Below are 19,744 nucleotides of genomic sequence, written 5' to 3' on the forward strand. Positions count from 1 at the left end.
TGTTCTTCATCTATATTTTTGTATTCACATTTTGTAGGCATAAGCTACCTTTAAAAATTATTGAAAATATACTTTTTGAATAAAATTTATATGAAAATATATTTAAAAAGTATTATTGAATATAAATTAATCTTTTAATATCTACACATTGTTAGCATATTTTTTTTTTACACTATTAATAAAGTAGAAACTATCATAGATATGAATTTTAAGATAATTATTATAAAAAAAAACAACTTATAATACATGTGAATTTGATAGAAATTGTTTTTTTTACTAAAATTATATATGCAAATATAAGTATAAAACGATAAATTTATGTTCATAAAAAGAAACAGAATGACTAAATTGTATCTAGGGGAGGAAAAATACAAAATAATCAAACTTCATCAACGGCATGCTCGTCGCTATATATTGATTGGAAATCGGAATCAAACTATTTTGGGCCATGTGGAGGAATTGGAATGAAGCATTGGACGGTGAAACAGAGGGTTTGGTACGAGTATTATGTTCCCTTAATAATCTTTCATTCATCTTTATACGTTTTGTTTTCCACATTCGTAATTTATTTCTCAACACATTAATCTTAATCAGATTCGACGCCTTTCAAATTGTTTTTAAAAGGTCCGATTCCACGCTTAGAATCTCTTACTTTGCAAAATTTCAATCCAATGCTTGGTTTGGAATATAAGCTTAGATGATCCACAATTAAAATGCTTAAAGAACATAATGTTGCCTAGATCAAATTGTTATCTTTTTTATTTAGTGCTCTATTGATTATCGCAGATCGAATAAAGGGTCCTCAGAAAAAAATGTCTGCCAATACCATAAATATAGTTCATCCGAATCCGTCAATTAAGGTACTACACTTTCTGTACCTTTCAGTACCTCGTCAATTGGAAAGATAAATTAACAGTTTAATCACCATCACTTCACTTGCATTTGGATCAAATCCAACGGTGCTTGACTTGGCACTTGTGTGCGCTTTAATCTTTATCTTTTCGTTATGTTACGTGCCACATGTACATGTATTCTATGACCCTTTTTTTTTTTTTTTGGTGCCAAGGATGTGGTACTACTACAGTTAAAGGATGGGATATGGGACACATCCCAAACTATGAGAATAATGAAAAGTGCAAAATTGTTGGATGAGCAAAACGCAAAGCTCAAATCTACCATGCTTTGCACTTTGGCCACTTAACATCGATGATGTGATGATGCATGCAAGAAAAGAAACCCAAAAAAACAGAAGCAAGGTAGCTCAATTAAATTACATCGAGCAAAAAGTCTATCTCCCTCTTTCTCTTTCTCTCTCTCTCGCACTACTTTTGAACCAAGCACTCACGAGACACACTTGAGGCTTCACCCTTTGAATTCATCTTTATGGTGCTACACGACCTAATCCTCCTAACCCGTCCTATCTGGAGAAACAAACCGTGAAAACTGCTCCTTCTCTTCTCTTTCTCTCTTTACAATTTTCATCTTCATGAACGTTCCCTGCAAAAAATTTCACCCTCCACAGCTTTGAATTGATAAGCCAAGTGTGGCAATTGCTTGACATGAACACATCTTTCTTTTCTTCTCATACAAGCCAAAAGGGTCTTTTCTGAATTCGTAGATGAATCATCATATTGACACATATTCTTCTTCTTCTTCTTCGTTTTTTGTTGGAGCCTATGTTTCGGAATCGGTTTATGCACTTCCTGAAATCCGTTCACACGTTCAGAAGAAAATCTCCTTTTGACAGTTTGTTTTGACAAGCAAAGCAAGCATCGGTCACTGCATATCATTGTTTCAGTCTTTGAGAGGCATGCACTTTGCTAGAGGTTCAATGGGAGGCTCATGCTTCCATGCGCTTCGTTTGAGGAGGTTCAAGAGTAAGGCTCTGCCAGAACCCTGTTCATCTTCCAAAACCCGGTTGGATTCTGACTTGGAGAACATGGAGAGAAGAAGATTTGATAGCTTGGAATCATGGTCCATGATATTGGACTCTGAGAATGTGGAGACATGGGAAGCATCAAAGGAGGATCAAGAAGAATGGACTGCTGACCTTTCTCAACTTTTCATAGGTAACAAGTTTGCTTCTGGTGCTCACAGTAGAATTTACCGTGGAATTTACAAGCAGAGAGCCGTTGCTGTCAAAATGGTGAGAATTCCCACACAGAACGAGGAGAGGAGAGGCTTGCTCGAACAGCAATTCAAGTCTGAAGTGGCTTTACTTTCACGTCTCTTTCATCCTAACATAGTGCAGGTAATTAAGCTCTTACACCCTACAGAACTCAACTGTGAGTCTGTGAACATACACATACCTTCTTGTCCCCATGGTTTTTGTTTGTTTTGCTTTATAGCTTTTTGTCTGTGTCGGTTTTGGAATTGAAGCAAAGCAGTGTTTGAACTGTTTTGACTTCAAAATTCTACTACAAACATAACTTACCATGGACCCTGACAACATGTTTTAGGGACGTGTTAGATAATCATGTCCTTTAGTTAGGCGTATGATGTTGAGAGAAAGATGAATCCCTTAAATGAATCTCCGTGTCATAATAGATTAGTCTTTGACACTCAGCCGAGATATAAATAAATACCCACAGGCCACTGCCACTTAATTAACACTTTACTGGAAACAAAATGAAAAAAGAAAAGAGATGAGTGTTTTCATGAATGATAGGTAGGCAGGGAGGAACATCTGAAATGTTAATTAGTAAATTACCTTAATAACAAAACACCAACTTGCTCTAAAAAAATATTTCCTTACTTTTGACTTTTTGTCGTGTATTTTTACGGGATGCAACATGTATAGTATGATTTATATTTATATGTCGTGGTTATACTCGTCAATTGCATTTAGCATTTATTATGTTGAACTGCAACTGCAGGGGAGTGTGTAATTATCCATATAATAATATGAAAGGGTGACTAATTAAGGTGTGATGTTTAAATGACCGTTAATTTACAGTTTATTGCAGCATGTAAAAAACCGCCGGTGTACTGTATCATAACAGAATACATGTCACAAGGAACTCTGAGGATGTATCTGAACAAGAAAGAGCCATACTCTCTTTCAATAGAAACTATATTAAGGTTAGCTCTTGACATATCTAGAGGCATGGAGTACCTTCATTCGCAAGGTGTGATTCACAGAGATTTGAAGTCAAATAACTTGCTTCTCAATGATGAGATGAGGGTTAAGGTGGCAGACTTTGGAACATCGTGTCTTGAAACGCGGTGTCGGGAGACCAAGGGAAACATGGGAACATATCGTTGGATGGCACCGGAGATGATTAAGGAGAAACCTTACACTCGTAAAGTTGATGTCTACAGTTTTGGAATTGTGCTTTGGGAACTCACCACCGCTCTTCTTCCCTTCCAAGGAATGACCCCTGTACAGGCTGCTTTTGCTGTTGCTGAGAAGGTCAGATCTCAGATTCCTATACCTAAATTTTGACCAATATATACATATCATGTTTATTATGATAGTGCTTATTAATATATTTCTTTATGCTTTTGTCATATATAGCCTCTTGTCCCCCTTTTTTTTTTCTATTAACAAGGTTCCTGCTCCTTACACTGTTTAAAATCTTCATCTTGCCTCTTGATAAATCAAACTATTATTCTGGTATATTATTAACACTGGCCATAAAGAGGCAACACATTTTTTGTAATAATGTGAAAGGACATTGTTATGCTTTGAAAGCCACTCTTGAATCATATACTGAGCTAACAGCTAAGCTTTAGTATTTTACTTAACGTTAATAGTTAGGCGACTGACTCGCAATTCAATTGGCTCTGAGTCTGTGACTAAAGACTATAGTTTCAGAGCCATAAATGTCTTTTATCAGAGTTCGGGTGTTATGGACTTCAGATATTTTTCTTCTTTTAATCCCGTCCAAAATGTTGATTTGCTTATATAAAAAATTCGATAACATGTTATTGTAACTATAAAACAGAAACGTAAGGTGACAAACAAATTGTAACCACTAAATTAATCGTTTTATCAAAGTTTACTTGGTCATTGCGTTTTCGTGTAGAACAGAAAGTTTCTGTAGAATAAAGTAGGCCACTTACCACTGTATGGGAAAATACGCAATTAAGGAGCAGCTGACAAATGTGAATCCTATGGTGGAACAAAATCAACAAATAACCACACAAAGCTGTTATTCTTGTTTATCTTGGTCATTCATTTCAACTAAAAAACTCTTGGAGGGATTACTTTAATCATGTCACATTTAAACCCCCCCTCCTTTCCCCCGAATTATGGAAGGCATATAAAACGTTTTCATAGTTAATACACGTAGTATCCGGCCAAATCACTGTTGCCAGCAAGGTAGCATTCTTGGAATGGAAGCTTGGAATTATTTGACCACTGTAGGTTAACTCCACGTGAGGAATGGTACTATCTTCCGTTTGAAATTCTTTATCTTTTTTTGGTAAGACTTCCTTTTGAATTTTGATTAGTATTGTCGGAAGATGAAATCGTATGTAAAAAAATAATGATCCACAAATCACCTTTTGTTTTAACCACTCCACTAATCACATCATAAACTCTATCTTACTTACAATTTTTATTCTTTTTTTATGTTAGCTTTTTTTAAAATTAAACAGCAAGCATGGGTCTTGACTTTTTCTGGGAGGGGGTCCACAGACCAACATGAGTCTTGACTTAATGGATGGGCCTTGAATGTGTTCTGTCCGTAGTCCCATCAAACACTCCCTAGATGGCCCAATAATAATATGTAGGAAAATATATCAGTAAAAAGTTGTTCCATTATGGTGCATAAATGTGACAAATCAATAGCATTTGGATTTCCTCCCTTCTTTTCCTTATGGACCTCCCTACTTAATTAGTAAGCATAATGGATTATATGTTTATTTTTTATATGTTGCAAGTATAAAGAATTTTACATCGTTAACTTATAAAAAATTATTGTTAGTATAAATATTATAAAAATCAATAAATCTTGTCATGATAATGTTTTATAATTAGATCGACTTCTACTACACAGCAGATGCATATAGTGCAGTATTTTGTGTTGTTTTATTTAATAATAAGCACTGATTTTGAGCAGAATGAAAGGCCTCCACTGCCTGCTAGTTGCCAGCCAGCACTTGCCCATCTGATAAAGCGTTGTTGGTCAGCAAACCCTTCAAAGAGGCCAGATTTCAGTGACATTGTGTGTACTCTGGAGAAGTACGATGAATGTGTTAAGGAGGGTCTTCCTCTGACCCATCATTCAGGCCTAGTCAACAAAAATGTCATTATTGAGCGCTTAAAAGGTTGCGTCCCTATGAGCTCTTCCATACCTGTACAGGCTTGATTCCCTATAAGGTATATATTGTTGTTGTTTTCCTTCCAATCCATATTGAAGCTCATATCATATAACTTGAATATTTACACATGCTACCTTCATATGTTCTTTCAACTGTATTATGTAACTGTACCTTTTTCAGTTGTGTCAAAGGGATGAGTTATTTCATTAAAGACGAATGTGATCTGAGCAACTCTTAATTTGCAAACATACAACTAGTCTTAGTCTAGTACAAATTACAGAGTTATACAGTGGAATTAATTGCTTCGACTATGTGCTATCCTATGTTGTGCATGCAAAAAATGTGCAATTATATAATTTTCTGTAGCAGTGAACCGTGATCTGAAGCACACCAACCACCAACTACCAAATGCTAATTAACCAAACCCAGAAACAGCATCCATCCACCAAACAATATGAGAGCAAAGCAAAGTACTACTTCATTAATACATTGGCAACTGTTAAATTCCACCCACCAAAAACGCTGACATTAGTCTTACAACTACACAATTGTCGGAACCCTCCTCGATATTTTATCCTTCTTCTTGTCTTAGAAGTTAATTGCCACCTTAATTAAACATCCTGCAAGCTAACTATAAAAGAACTGCACAGAACTGGAACTGTCTGCTAACCAAATTAGTAAGTTTCTGTTGTGATAGACACCCATGAATAATTATTTGTTGCTTTGACTTTTAACATGATTTTGGAATTGATTGGAAAATTGAATCTAATACAAACATACTAATAATTATAATTTCATATTTAAGTAGTATCACTCACAGAAGTGTGGCATGTTACACTAGATGCACGCCTTGCTTTGCTTTTCTATTACCCTTCTGTTCGCTTTCTTTGAGGCTGTGCTTCATATACATAATAAAGGGGAAAAAATGCTGTTTGTTGGGTAGTGGGGCACATGAATCTTGAAAAATCTGTGGCGCAGCATATTAAAAGTATCCAGTATCATGAAAGATAGCCTTAGTTAGCAGTAGGCCAGTAGCAAATATGAAAATGAAAAAAAAAAATCAATTATTTATGGATCATTTAGTTGTTGAGATTTACATTAGCGGTTATACTTATCTGCACAAACATCCTCCTTGTTATCCACTATTCAAGGCAACTTTCGGCTATGTTCTCTCTTGTTTTTTTGGCCAGTGGCTATTTTCTCTTATGAAGTTATAATTCATACTATAACAAGGCCGAAACTAATATGACCCTGTTTTAAAAGGAGAATATTAATCGACTGCATATAATAGGATGCGACTAGCAGTAGCACTTTTAGACCGGCATCGGTGACATTGATAAATTTTGCTTTTGCTACAAGATTGTACTCCAGTAAGATTTAAAATAATAAATTAGATAGTAGTAAATGAGTATTATTAGATTTTAGCTATAAATACTTTTTTTTTCCTTTAGAATATAATATTTTTTCATTTTCACTCTTGAAAAAATAAAATTTATTTTAATCTTTTTGTAAAATATGTTTTTTTTCATTCTTAAAATACACTAAATAGTATTTTGAACAATAAAAGATATGTTTTAACTGTAAATAAACATTATCTAAAATATTTTAAAGACGATACATTTTATAAAGATTAAAACAAAAAATATATATATATAAGGAAGAAAATGAAAAAATACAAAAACGAAAAAAAATATTTAAGGCAAGATTTTATTAAAGAGAATTCGCCTGTTAAAAAAATGCGGATGAATATAAGACTTTATTACTAGTACTGTGCAGATGAGTATTAATATGAATCATTTTACTGTAAATATAAGCGCACATGTTGGTTTTAATATCATTTTAACTAAACCTTATTCGTTATCGCATCTAAAAATTATAAATGTACGCTGTGTTCTCTAATGGCCAATAGAATTATATTTTTATAATGCATACATCATATGATGAACAAATATTTAAAATTGATTTTACTTTTACTGTAGTTAAATTTATATTTAATTTTAATTGATTTTAAATATAACATGATTTTGATTTTTTAAAGATTAAAATTATTTATATGTTTATTTACCAAATCTAAAAAGAAACTTCCATCATTGTTGTATTATTTTGTAATAACATGGCTTTATCTGCGCATCAGAATCATAGTTGAGTCCACTACCATGTCTTTTTACGTTATCACCTTATCGTCATTAAAAAAATGAATTGAAAGCCTCATTGTATCACTCCCATCCCACTGAACAAATATCAAATCTGAGGCCGAAGGCCGTAATAAGAAAGTTTCTTTGCTCACTCAGCAAGCTTGATTGTAACTAGGTTTATATTTAGCATTTTGGAAAAATATTGCATGACCATTTTTTTAATATGTAAGATAATTCGTTGGGATTTATAAAAAAAATATAATTCATTGGGTAAACATTTTTTATATGGAACTTTCATTTGACATTTAATTAATCTCTTCCTATCAAGTTGGCCATTTAAAAGTAAAACGATACCTCTAATCGTTACTACATTTCTAAATCAGGTATCAAATTCTAATTCTTTATTAAGAAACACAAATACTAAACTACTGGTAACAACTACTTTCGGCTTATTCCAATTTTTTATTAAGAGACAAAATTTTCTGCTTATAACTCTCTACAATAATTTTCAAAATCTTAGCCAACGGAGCATAATGTCGATAGAAATACAAGAAAATAATTGTGTTAATGATCAACCAATCAATAAATATAAATCTAAACAATAGAAATAAAAAATAAATACAAATATTTATAATAAAAAATTATTAGGAATAAAAAACTATATCGGAATTATAACAACTTACGTACCTGTTTAGCTAACTGAACTACCACCTTGATAAATATTTATAGAAATTTCTTTCCTTTATATAATCAACCAATCAATAAATGCATAATATAAAAAATGAGTGCCGGGAATAATAATATATCATAATGAGTCAATATTTTTGGTTTTTTCTCAAGAAGAGACAATAATGTTGCTGAACGTACGTGAATTATTAGGTATCCTTAATAACAATTTATTTGGTTTTAATTCACTTAAAATCAATATTTTCAATCAACATTTAATAACAATAATAATAAACATTTAGTGTGATAATACTTCATGAAATTGAAAATGAATGTAATTATTATGATTAATTTCAGCGTGATATTTTAAATTAGATTAATAATTAACTGAGATTCAAATTAATCATTTAATTGTATTTTAAATTTTGCTACTTTAAATTATATTTTAAATTTTAGATTTTTGTTACTGTTTTTATGCAATGGAAATTGCCTAATTGTCCATTAAATTGTTGGGAGGAAAAAAAATTAAGCAATAAAGGAAGGATTTTATATGTATCTAGCACCTATAAAATATCAGCACCGCCCCTGTGCATATAATTTCATAATTATTAAAGCATTCCGCTCGTTTAATGTTACACATTTATTTCTCTCTTTAATAAGTACATGATTCTGTAAGATGGAAATTTAATACTCCTTAATGACTAAGCAAAAGTCTAAAGAAAATGTTGACCAAGTCAAAAATGGATGGGCAATAATTCAGAGTCATGCATGCCGTGAAAGAATAGAGACTAGAGCTTTGAAAAAATTATTACAAACAAAATTGAGCATGATAAGTTGATAAGGAAGTCAAAGATTACTCAACCAAAATTTAGGATAGAAAACAGCAAGAGTTTTGTCTTCTTTGAGGGTAATCTTGACGACTATGCCAACACTGGAAAATCATGACATCTCACTCATTCCTGCCACATTGGGTGTTGCTTATACTCAAATTACTGCAATAATTACTAACAGACAATTAAGACATGCACCACGCTTTAATTATAGGTTACACGGTCAAAACATTTTAGTACTCCCTCCTCTTTTATAAGAAAAAAAAAACAATTTTTTTATTCTCAGATATAAGCAAAATTAGAATATGTTCAAAATATTATTCATTTAAACGAGAGTTTGTGTTTAATAATGAATGGTAGTTTAAGAAAAATATTTGTTTTATAATTAAATATAACACAGTTTGAAACAAATTGACTTTATTATTAAGTGTGAAATCTTTTTTTTTTCTTATGAAATCGAACGGAGGAAGTACAGTAGTATTGTAGTTCAAATTATGGGCAACGAATGTAACCCCTTAGATTTTTATCAACTTATCTAGCTTTACTGTGTGCTCATATTAAATTAAAGCTTTTCCTACTTATTTTTCTTCTCCTTTTATGTCGACAGTAGTAGCATATAATATTGGAAACGCTATTTGTGACACTAATACATCTTCTTTCTCATCTTTCGTAACGGAATCACCGAAGCAGAATCATCATCATGAGAAAACTTTGATAACATCAAAATTAGAGAAGAAATGTGGCTTATATAGCCAATCCTAGTGATACTAATATCTTATCTCTAATAAATGTCATATCCAATGTCACTTCACTAAGAGACTAAATTTGAACAAGGAAAAGGAAAAGACAGACAAAGATTAAATGAATTTATCATAAAGAATCGAGTTACTAATTTTTATTAAGATGTTATAATTTAATTAAATATTTAGGTTAAAATGTAGTAATAAATAAGAGTAGTATTAAAAATAAATAATATTTTCTTTATTTTTTTATATTAGTATTTTTCTCTTTATTTATTAATTGTATTCATTATTTTATCTCACATTTTTCTTCTTTTTTTTATTTTATTATATAAATATTTTAAATATGCATTTTCATAAATAATATAAGATTCACTTATTATTATAATTTTGGTTAAATTGTAATTTAGATTTTTCTATAATTTTTAATTTTTAATTTTGGTCATCTTGTTTTAAATAAAAACATTTAGTTCTTATTTTTTAAAATAAATAAGTTTGATTCTTCCGTCATTGATCTATCACTTACATAAACTGTTAACATAATGTTTATCTGATAAAAAGTTAAATAAAGTAAAAATAAAAATAATTTTAATAGGAGTTAAATTTATGATCTTTTATTTAAAACAAATAAATCATACACTTGTTTTGTTTAAATAATTTTATAAATACTATTTTATATGTGTGATTAGTCAAGAATTATTATTATTTTTAATTATTAAAATTTATAAATTAAAAAATATTTAATAAATAACCATTTTATTTTTATTTTCATTTTACCAACTTATGATTAATTTTCATAAATTAATATATAAGTTATTTACATAAATTATTTTAATATATAAATTATTTTTACTCTAGTTATATAAATCAACGTAGTTTCATCATTTAATATGAAAATTATAAAAATTACTTAAATTTACTTTATTATGTAAATTATTTGTATTCTAATTATATAAATTGATAAAATTTTAATATTTAATTTCTTTTTATAAAACTTACATGTTAACATTTTTATTTTAACTACAAAAAATTATTTAATAAATAATTTTTTAATACCAATTATATAAATCAGGAAAGTTACATAAACTAATATGTAAATTATTTATATAAATTATTTTATGTAAATTATAAAAATTTATTTTATATATAAATAATAAAAAAATTATTTTAATTATAAAAAGTAATAAATTTTTAATTATAAAATATTATTTAAAATTGACGTAATTTGTATAAATTACATAAAATAATTTTTTAAAAATAATCTATATATTAGTTGAGGTAACTTTTTTTAAAAGTATAATAAAATAAGAAAAAAATTATATATAACATTTAATTAATTTATATTAAAATAATTTTTTATAATAAAAATAAATACACATAAAATTACATATTAAATATATTTAAATGTGGATTTTTTATTTTAATTTATAAATTTTATAATTCAAAAAAATTAATAACTCTTCACTAATTATTCATGTAAAATTTTATTTATAAAATTAACCAAAAAAAGTAAGTGTCTCAATAATTTATTATTTTATCTTTAAATAAAAGTTTATAAGTTAAACTCTTATCAAATTATTTTTTTATTTTTTATTTTATTTAATATTTTGTCATATAAATATTATGTCAACAATCAACATAAATATATAATCAACATCGATACATCCCATCAAAGTCAATGTTTGATTTTAGATAAACAACCGATAGAATGATGCATGACATTAGAGGATCAAATATAAGAATAATCAAAATAATTTATTTTAAAAAATAAAAAAAAAAAATATTTTGATGTAGAAATAAGAGAATTAAAATCTTTTTACTTTTATTTAATTTTTTGTCACATAAAAATCATGTCAACGTTAGTATTAAAGTTAATATCCATTAACAATTAATTAATGAAAAAATCAAAATTATTTATTTTAAAAATAAAATAAAAATTAAATTTCTTAATTTAAAAATAAAAAACCACAATTATAATTTAACAAGTATTTTTTCAATCTAAGACCTCAGTTGTCATGTTGTGAGTCTGTCGAGGGGCAAATCAGCCACTTGTTGACTTAAATGAAAAGGTGGTAATAAAACCATAAAGGATTTAATTAATGGTTTGATGGGAAAAGAGAATGCTTTTTGGGTATGGAATTAAAGACATGCATGCAGTTTTAGCGAAACGTGTACAGTGGCAAAGTGGGTTGATGGAAAAACATTGATTATAGAGAGGCGTGGGCGAAGGAGAAGGGACTTTAGAGACTTCAATTAATTATTTATTGGATGAACACAAAACATGGAGATGCGCATTCCCCTCAGATATCCCTAACCAAGTGTCTCAACTAATTATTCCTTTCGTCTTATTACAACTGTTGTAAGAAAATCGTTTGTGTCTCTTTTAAATATAATCGAGTGTAACTTATTTTCAAATATATAACTGTTATTGAAAATTAAAATAAAATACTCTAATCATTTATAATAATTAAAAATAAAAAAACGTTCATAAAAAAGTTGCAAAATGCGTGAAGAAGGCCTTTCCAATTGTTTGTTGACGAGGATAAAGTCAAGAAAAACCTCTCAATTTTTTTTCATTTTGAACCTCTGAACAGTAACATATGGTACTTCTGAATTGAATTTTTTTAAAAAGAAAATCTTTTGTATCATGCCCTCATCAAAATGTGACATACAATAGTAAACAATCTTTGCTGTGACATGAGTTGTATAATAATCTTTTCAACAACTAATCCATTTACTAAAATCACAACAAGCAGACAACCCTTAGTGTACATAAATACAGAATTAAAAATCTTGCTTAAAGCTCTTAACTAAACGATGAAAGAACATTATTGTAAAATTAAAACATTAACGTATCAAATATTAGAAAAATTAAAGCAGACATATCATTCAAAATTACAGATCACATTCACACATAAAAAACTCATTAACTTCTATAATTATTATAATAATCTTAAAATTTATTATAATTATTTTTAATGATATGATTTACAAATTACCAAAATAATACTTTTAATTAAACTTTTCAAAAATCCCTTTACATAAAAAAATAATATTTTTATGTTTGAATAACAAATAATATATAATTATTTAGTTATGCGTAAATCATAAAAATAATTTCTTATTAAATAATATAGATCTTTTATGATGACAAGTGAAAAGAGATATTTTGTATTTCTTTACCTATTTTAATTTAAAATAAAAATAAAGTAAAATTTAGAAGTTAAAAAGTAGTGGATAGTCATTAGGATAGAAAAAAAATATTTTTTTTTTAAATTAACAAAGACCAAATTGATATAGTAAAATGTATACATCAAAGACATTTCCTTTATTATGGATAGTATGTAAACTTTTATGATGATAATATAGGTCTTGTAAACTCTATTTTTAGTTTTAAAGGAAATGTTGTAATTTTTATTCTAAATTTACTTCAACCAAACTGCATCAAATTTAATAACCTTTAGTGTTGAAATATCAATTTTCAATCATATCATTAATCACTAATAATTATTAGTAATGCACAGTATTTATTAAAAAAAAAACCTTAAATAATAGTACTACAGTACTATTTTAGAATGAAAAAAGTATTAATATTTCTCAAATTTTTAAACAAATAGGACGTTTGCATAAGATGGCTTTAATCAAAGAATAAATTTGGACTGTAGTGGAGTGCCATAGAAAAGAGTATTTTGCTTTAACCGAAGCCCTTTGCTTTCGCCGACCTCGTTCTTCGCGACACCTACCCGTCCCCATCTCTTTCATTTTCACACCTGTTTCGCTATTAGGACCTTAATTATTCATTTTTGTTTTAACCTTAAATCGTTTTCCCGACATTACCCTCATATGTCGACGAACAGATTCAACAGCCACGGGGCAGTTTTGGTAATCGAATGAGCGGCTTTCGTGAACACCGGCACTGCAACGTTGCCATAATCGCCCCACCACACAACACAAGCGCCGCTGGTTTCAAATCTCATCTCAGGCCGCTCCCTTTTCCGCAAGAATTCCACCTCGTGTCATCTTTCACTCTCACTTGCCTACTCTACCATGATAAATATGTTCAATTTCTACCACTCTGTAGATTTTTATTTTTTTTTAAAAAAAAGAACAGAAAAAGCTTTTTATTTGAGGACTTCAGAAATAGACCTCTTAATTCGATGGACTAAACATTATTAAGCCTTTATATAATTTGAGTTTTTTTTACCTCTTCCACTACAAGGAGTAAATCATTTCATTGGCATCACTTACCAAATGGCAACAACCTTTCCCATTGGCATGTAATATTTTTTGTAATAAAAACTTTCAAGTTATGTCCCTTCCTAAATGTTCTATAACTTCCATTAACAAAATCTTCGTGACACGGGAAATCTAATGATCATTTTCATAAGAAATCGTAAATCATATATACAATAAGGCCCACCATTAGGAAACTAGAAAATAAAAAGACATTAATAATAGCTTAAATTTCCCAGACATCTTTTGTGTGTTGCTTTAGTTATGTTTCTGCATACCAAGTCAAAAGAAAAATCAAGACCTATGCAAACCTACAAACCTCCTCCTTTGAAAAAATTAAATGAAGCCATTCAACAAACAACATCAAGTATATGGGTAAAAAGTTCTGGAACTTGCAAAAACCTAAGCGGTTAACCCTGCATACTAATATCACCATACCTCGGACGAAGTCCATTAGGCAATTAAAAGAAACAGTTTGATTTCTTTTTTCTGTTCTTCAGCTCAAACAATGTAATAATAAGAGAACATTTAGCTATAAGTTGATGAGTGAAATTAAAAACTTAAAAAAAGCCGGTTAGTCAATGCCTATGATATAATTGAAACTATACCAAACCATAAGAAAACCTAATAGAACGCAAAAAACAACACAAAAAAACGAAGCTGCCACTTTCCTTTTATACATTGCAGAGAAGTGATTAATGTACAAAAAGCAAAAAAAAAAAGTTTATAAATAATAAAAGAAAAGAAGAAACAAAAGAGAGAAAGAAAGGGTGAAGATTAAACCCACCTTTCCCCTTGAAAATTCATTCACTGACCCCAAGCGCCCCAAATCCTTTCTCCAATGAAACTCACAAACCTTCTCACCGACCCTTTCTCCTCATCGTCACCGCCTTGACCAGCCTCAACCTCGCCGGCACCAGCGCCGCTACTGCTACTCTCCGGCAACGATTCCGGCGGCGAAGAGGGAAACTCGGAGCGAGTCATCTCGGGAGGCTTGGGTTTTGAACCCCTCTTGTTTCTCTTGTCCTTTCTAGAAGGCTTTGCGGTGTGGGTGAGAGAGTCTTCGAAGGCGTCGATGATTTCGTGTATGAGTTGGTGGTTGGGAGAGGAGTTCCAGCGGACCCAGTAGCTCATGTAGCACCGGAAGCAACTGCAGTTGAAGAGAGGAGGGTGATCGCCGTCCGCGACAACCTTAGGTTTCCGGCGAGGGTTGCCGGAAAAGTTGTTGTTGGATGAGCATGAGATGAGGTATGCAAGGACTTCTCTGTCCTCCGAAGAGAGGGAAAGAGTGAGGGTGAGGATGGCGGCGGGGAGGAAGGAGAGGTGGTCGGAGATGGTTGGCGGAGACGGCGAGGGAGAGGGGTGGACGGTTCCTTTACGGTAGAGCTTCTTCATGGTTAAGGAGAAAACGAAGAGAAGAGAACAAAAGTTTGGCCTTAGAAGGCTTGATGTGCTTTTATTATTATTATTCTGATTCTCTATTAAGAGAGAGAAATGAAAATGCTGTGTGTTCGTACATTTTTTTATGGGAGTGTTCGGGTGCGACGCGGGTACATGCTGCTCTCGCTGCTACCCTGCCGTATGCGAGATTCGACGCTTCTGATTTGTGCAGCGTTGGGTCCCTCGCCTCTCATTTGTCCCTGTCTAGTGTCTATGCTTCCACATTTGTTGAAACGCCTTTAACATTTTTACACATTTTCTCTTTCTCTTTCTCTGTGTTGTTATCGGCTGCAGCTACCCCAACCCCAAGTACATACTTTCATTAGGGTTTTTCGCCCCCATTATAATAATGAAGGATATATAGACTCTTGCATTGTAATTTTTATATATATTTTTTATTTAAGTGATAGATTAAACTGTTTGTTTTATTATTATTTATGTCAATTTTTATAAAAAAACAATATAAATAAATAATTTTTATACATATTTAAACTATATTATATGTATTGAAAATTTGAATATTTTTTATATTATTATCTAACAATAAATTATCATGTCCTCTGGTCTTAAGTCAATTGAGGTTATGATCTTCATTTTTAAGTCTTTTTGCATTGATGAGCTTGCAACTAAGTACCTAAACCGACTTAGGTTGTGATCCTTAATTTTAAGTTTCTTCGCATTTACGCACTTGAGATTAAGGACTTGTGTACCTCATTATCCATTCACCAATTAATTAATTATAATAACATAAGTCTCTTTGTGTTACACACACAATGTCAAGGGGTTATACACTCCATCAATCTTACATTGATCAAGCTTTGAGTACCCCATGTATTCCTTCGATAAGATACCCGCAGTGAATAAATGTTCGAGGATACATTAGATAATTTCTATGTGACCGCCCATGATATACTCGGGATAGTCGCTATATCAGTTACAATAAATCACCTCCTAATTGTCGCTATCCAATTGAATGCGATTAAATGAATATAATCAAATACTTGACTCAAACTTAAATGCTTTAGAGTAGGCATTTTTCTATGTAGGAAAAAACCTATTTGAGAGTTATTCTAAACAATGAATCAAAATTGGTTGATTTGATTGATGTAATTGAGAAATAGTATAGGGATTGATTTATTGAATTTAAAAACAAAATCAAAGTATTTTAGAACAACTTAAACTGATCCAAAATTACAAAATTGGTAAAAAAAAAAGAAGGTTTGTATTGATATTTTAAGAAGTATTCTTAAATTTTAAATTAATATATATATATATATATATATATATATATAATTTTTTAAGATAAATAAATATATATTTAATAATTTCGTATAAATATAAATGAATTTTCTAATTATTATTATTTTTTATCCTATAAAACATATATTTTAGTTATATATATTAATTGATAAATTTCTATCTTAATTTACCATAATTTATATTTATTTACTACTTAAAATTTAAAATATTATATCATATTAAAAATAAAATTTAATTATTACTAGATCCAATACGATTTAATCACGTTAAACTAATAAGCCATGGACCTGTATTTTCACTAGTTTAATTATCGGTGCAATTTTTAAAATACTGTTATTATTATCTTTATTATATGATATTTTAACATTTTAAAAATATTTTCTCTTTATAAATTAATTCTTTATATATATAGAGATTTTGAATTTAAATTAAAAATAAAAAAAATTATAATTAAAACTTAATTTGAAAAAAGGTTACATTTTCATAGAAAATAAAAATATCTCTAAAAGAATATTCTCATTTAAAAATGAAAACCCAGATTACTAAGTAAAGAACAAAATTTTATCTTAAAGGAGTGTGTATTTGATTTTGGTTGTTGATATATCAACTATGAATAATTTATAAGTATTTTTATAAATATTTGAACTTTAAAGTCCTTAAGCAACTTAACTTTCGGTATTTAATTCACCTGAAAGTTTTGTTATAAAAAAATGAAGATGTAGATTTATAATGAGAAATAAATAATGTATCACAAAAACAATGTTTATGTAAAAAAAATACGATATTGTTAAAAACAAGATAAGTAAATGGCCACATATAATACCACTTTAGACATCATCGTATCTTCAGAAATTGCGATGGGTTGGGAAGAAAAGTTCCGTCGTTGGAATTTCTCATTGATTTCAATAGCAACAAAATATCAAATTCTATTTGTCGAATTTGATGTTTGTACATTCACGCGCAAACTTTTCCGTTGAAAAGTTGATTTTCAATACAGAGAATAAGAAAAATATTAATGAATGTTCTTAATTAAGTAATTAAAATAATAAAAAAATAAAAATATTGCTAAAATATTTTTTTCTTAAATTTTAATTAAAATATTTATTTATTTTTTTTTATTAATATTCTAAAAACACTAGTTGCCGAGACTCAGAAGTCTCAGAATAACTACACCGTTAAATAAACGCAAGTGTTAATTTAGAAGAGAATATATTGCAGTTGACTATGACTATGCAGCATGCATGAAAATTCAAAATTCAAAATCAGAATGATATACATGCGTTTCAATTAAAAAAAGAAAATAAATTTGGAACATAAAATTTCCTTTTATGAATAAAAGAAAATGAAAAAATAAATTAATTTTCTTTAAACTCTCTGTCTTTTCTGTTTTTTTTTCCCTCTTACACTCTCTCTCAAGTCTCAATTCGAACAAGTAAGCGTAAAATAGGCAGGAATATGTTCAGTTGAATTGAAATAAAATTAACCTTTCCAATACGCAGCGACAGATTCGTTGACTCCTGGGTGATTGTGCATTACTGTATATTTATATATTTGATCTTTTTAGTCAGCCGTGTGTTTTAATTTATCTTTTTTAAAAATATTAATAATTAAAAAAATTTATATAAAAAATTAAAGTATTATTCTAGATTTATATATTTAAATATTTTTTTTTATAAATTTTAATTATGAATAATTTACATATTCCAAAATATGTTTTATATTATCTTGTTTATTCTAATCATTATACTATTTGTTATTTTTATTATCTTGCTTCAAGATATTAATAATGATAGATGATAGGTTTATTTTATTTTTATTGAATGTTTTATATTATACTATTTATGTTAACCTTTACACTATTTACATTGTTAATTTATTTTATTATTTTTAATACTACACTTCAAAATATTTTAACCATTACACTAATTAACTTATTAAAAATATATATGATGTGTACTCAACTTTTAACTAATCATTTTAAATTACCAACTAACTTTTCAAATTTCAAATAACTTTTAATTACTTTTAAGTTTCATCGAACACACCCTAACTTTATTTCAATTATGTTGATTTTTATTCTGTAAAATAAAATAAAATAAAAAATATTACTCCTATTGCTTTAAATTTCAAAATCTGTTAATGCTTGGCCTGGGTTAAAAAGTTATAGTTCAAGCAGAAAAAGGAGGGTTTTTGAAGAGTATTTTAAACACCCAACCTATTATCATTATACATGAAATCATTCAAGTAATATGACCAAATTAGTGGACGAAATTTACATTATGCGACTTCGAACATAATATGACCGGCGTACGTGTTATCTATGAGAAATTAATTTAACTATATAGCTGAAAAAATAGTTGAAAAAATTAGTGCGTTTGTTTTTTTAGTCTACCAAACAATTCTGTCTACGAGTCTTTTTGAACTCAACCTGTCAATTAAGAACTTTTTGTTATTAGTTGACACAAGAAACTTAAGATTGCTTCCTCTTATAAGTCCTTTACTAAGAATTTTCCACGAATTTAAAAGGTGTTAACATTATCGATTATCTTGTAAAGCTCCAAAAGGGTTCCATATATAGTGATGATTCATCTGGCACTTTTAAAATATAAAATAAAAAGTGGGGACGGGGCCGAACAAGTCCACAACTATCAAGCAAAAGCAAGTATTAACCATGGAGTTATATGAGTGAGACAGAGACTACTGTAAATTATGAAATGAAACCTATGTGGAAGGTGCAAAACGGTGGCTCCAGTCCAGTCCAGTGTGCTTAAAAGGCATTGGATGCTTGCAACATTATTGCCAAAAGATGCACTTCTGAGTACTGACGTTAAATTTGGATGTTTGTATGTATCAATGTCAGGTATTTCATCTGTCTTCATTATCATTTATCCCAGAGAGTAGTGAGACCCCCTCTGCTGCCCAATTGGCTACGTACTCTCCTAAAACTAAACTGGCGTTGGCCCAACCAAACATAAGAAAAGACGCAAATGAAGGAAGCTAACAAAAACCCACTACCACTCACGAGAGCTAAGAAAATCAAAATTATGTTCTCAACTGCATGCTCAAGTTACCAATTGTAGATAGTATACCGTAAAATTTGGCACTTGGAGTTTGGTTATTGGGTTAGCTAGTACTATATCCTATCTTCAATTATGCTATAAATCTTGGCTTA

At 29.5% G+C, this 19,744-nt stretch overlaps 2 protein-coding genes across 2 annotated transcripts; one reads left to right on the top strand and one right to left on the bottom strand.

Moving 5' to 3' along the window:
* Window positions 1-915: 915 nt before the first annotated feature.
* Window positions 916-5,479, top strand: LOC100799437 (serine/threonine/tyrosine-protein kinase HT1). Its single transcript, XM_003528653.5, has 3 exons — window positions 916-2,251; window positions 2,957-3,412; window positions 5,067-5,479. The coding sequence occupies exons 1-3, from the start codon at window positions 1,811-1,813 to the stop codon at window positions 5,313-5,315; spliced, it is 1,146 nt and encodes a 381-aa protein (XP_003528701.2). The 5' UTR covers window positions 916-1,810; the 3' UTR covers window positions 5,316-5,479.
* A 9,044-nt stretch (window positions 5,480-14,523) lies between these two features.
* On the bottom strand, window positions 14,524-15,348 carry LOC100786562 (uncharacterized). Its single transcript, XM_003529609.5, has one exon. It carries the CDS (start codon window positions 15,265-15,267, stop codon window positions 14,680-14,682), a length of 588 nt encoding a protein of 195 aa, XP_003529657.1. The 5' UTR covers window positions 15,268-15,348; the 3' UTR covers window positions 14,524-14,679.
* Between the last annotated feature and the right edge of the window lie 4,396 nt (window positions 15,349-19,744).

Source organism: Glycine max, chromosome 7, assembly GCF_000004515.6.
Source record: "Glycine max cultivar Williams 82 chromosome 7, Glycine_max_v4.0, whole genome shotgun sequence".
Classification (NCBI taxonomy): Eukaryota; Viridiplantae; Streptophyta; class Magnoliopsida; order Fabales; family Fabaceae; genus Glycine; species Glycine max.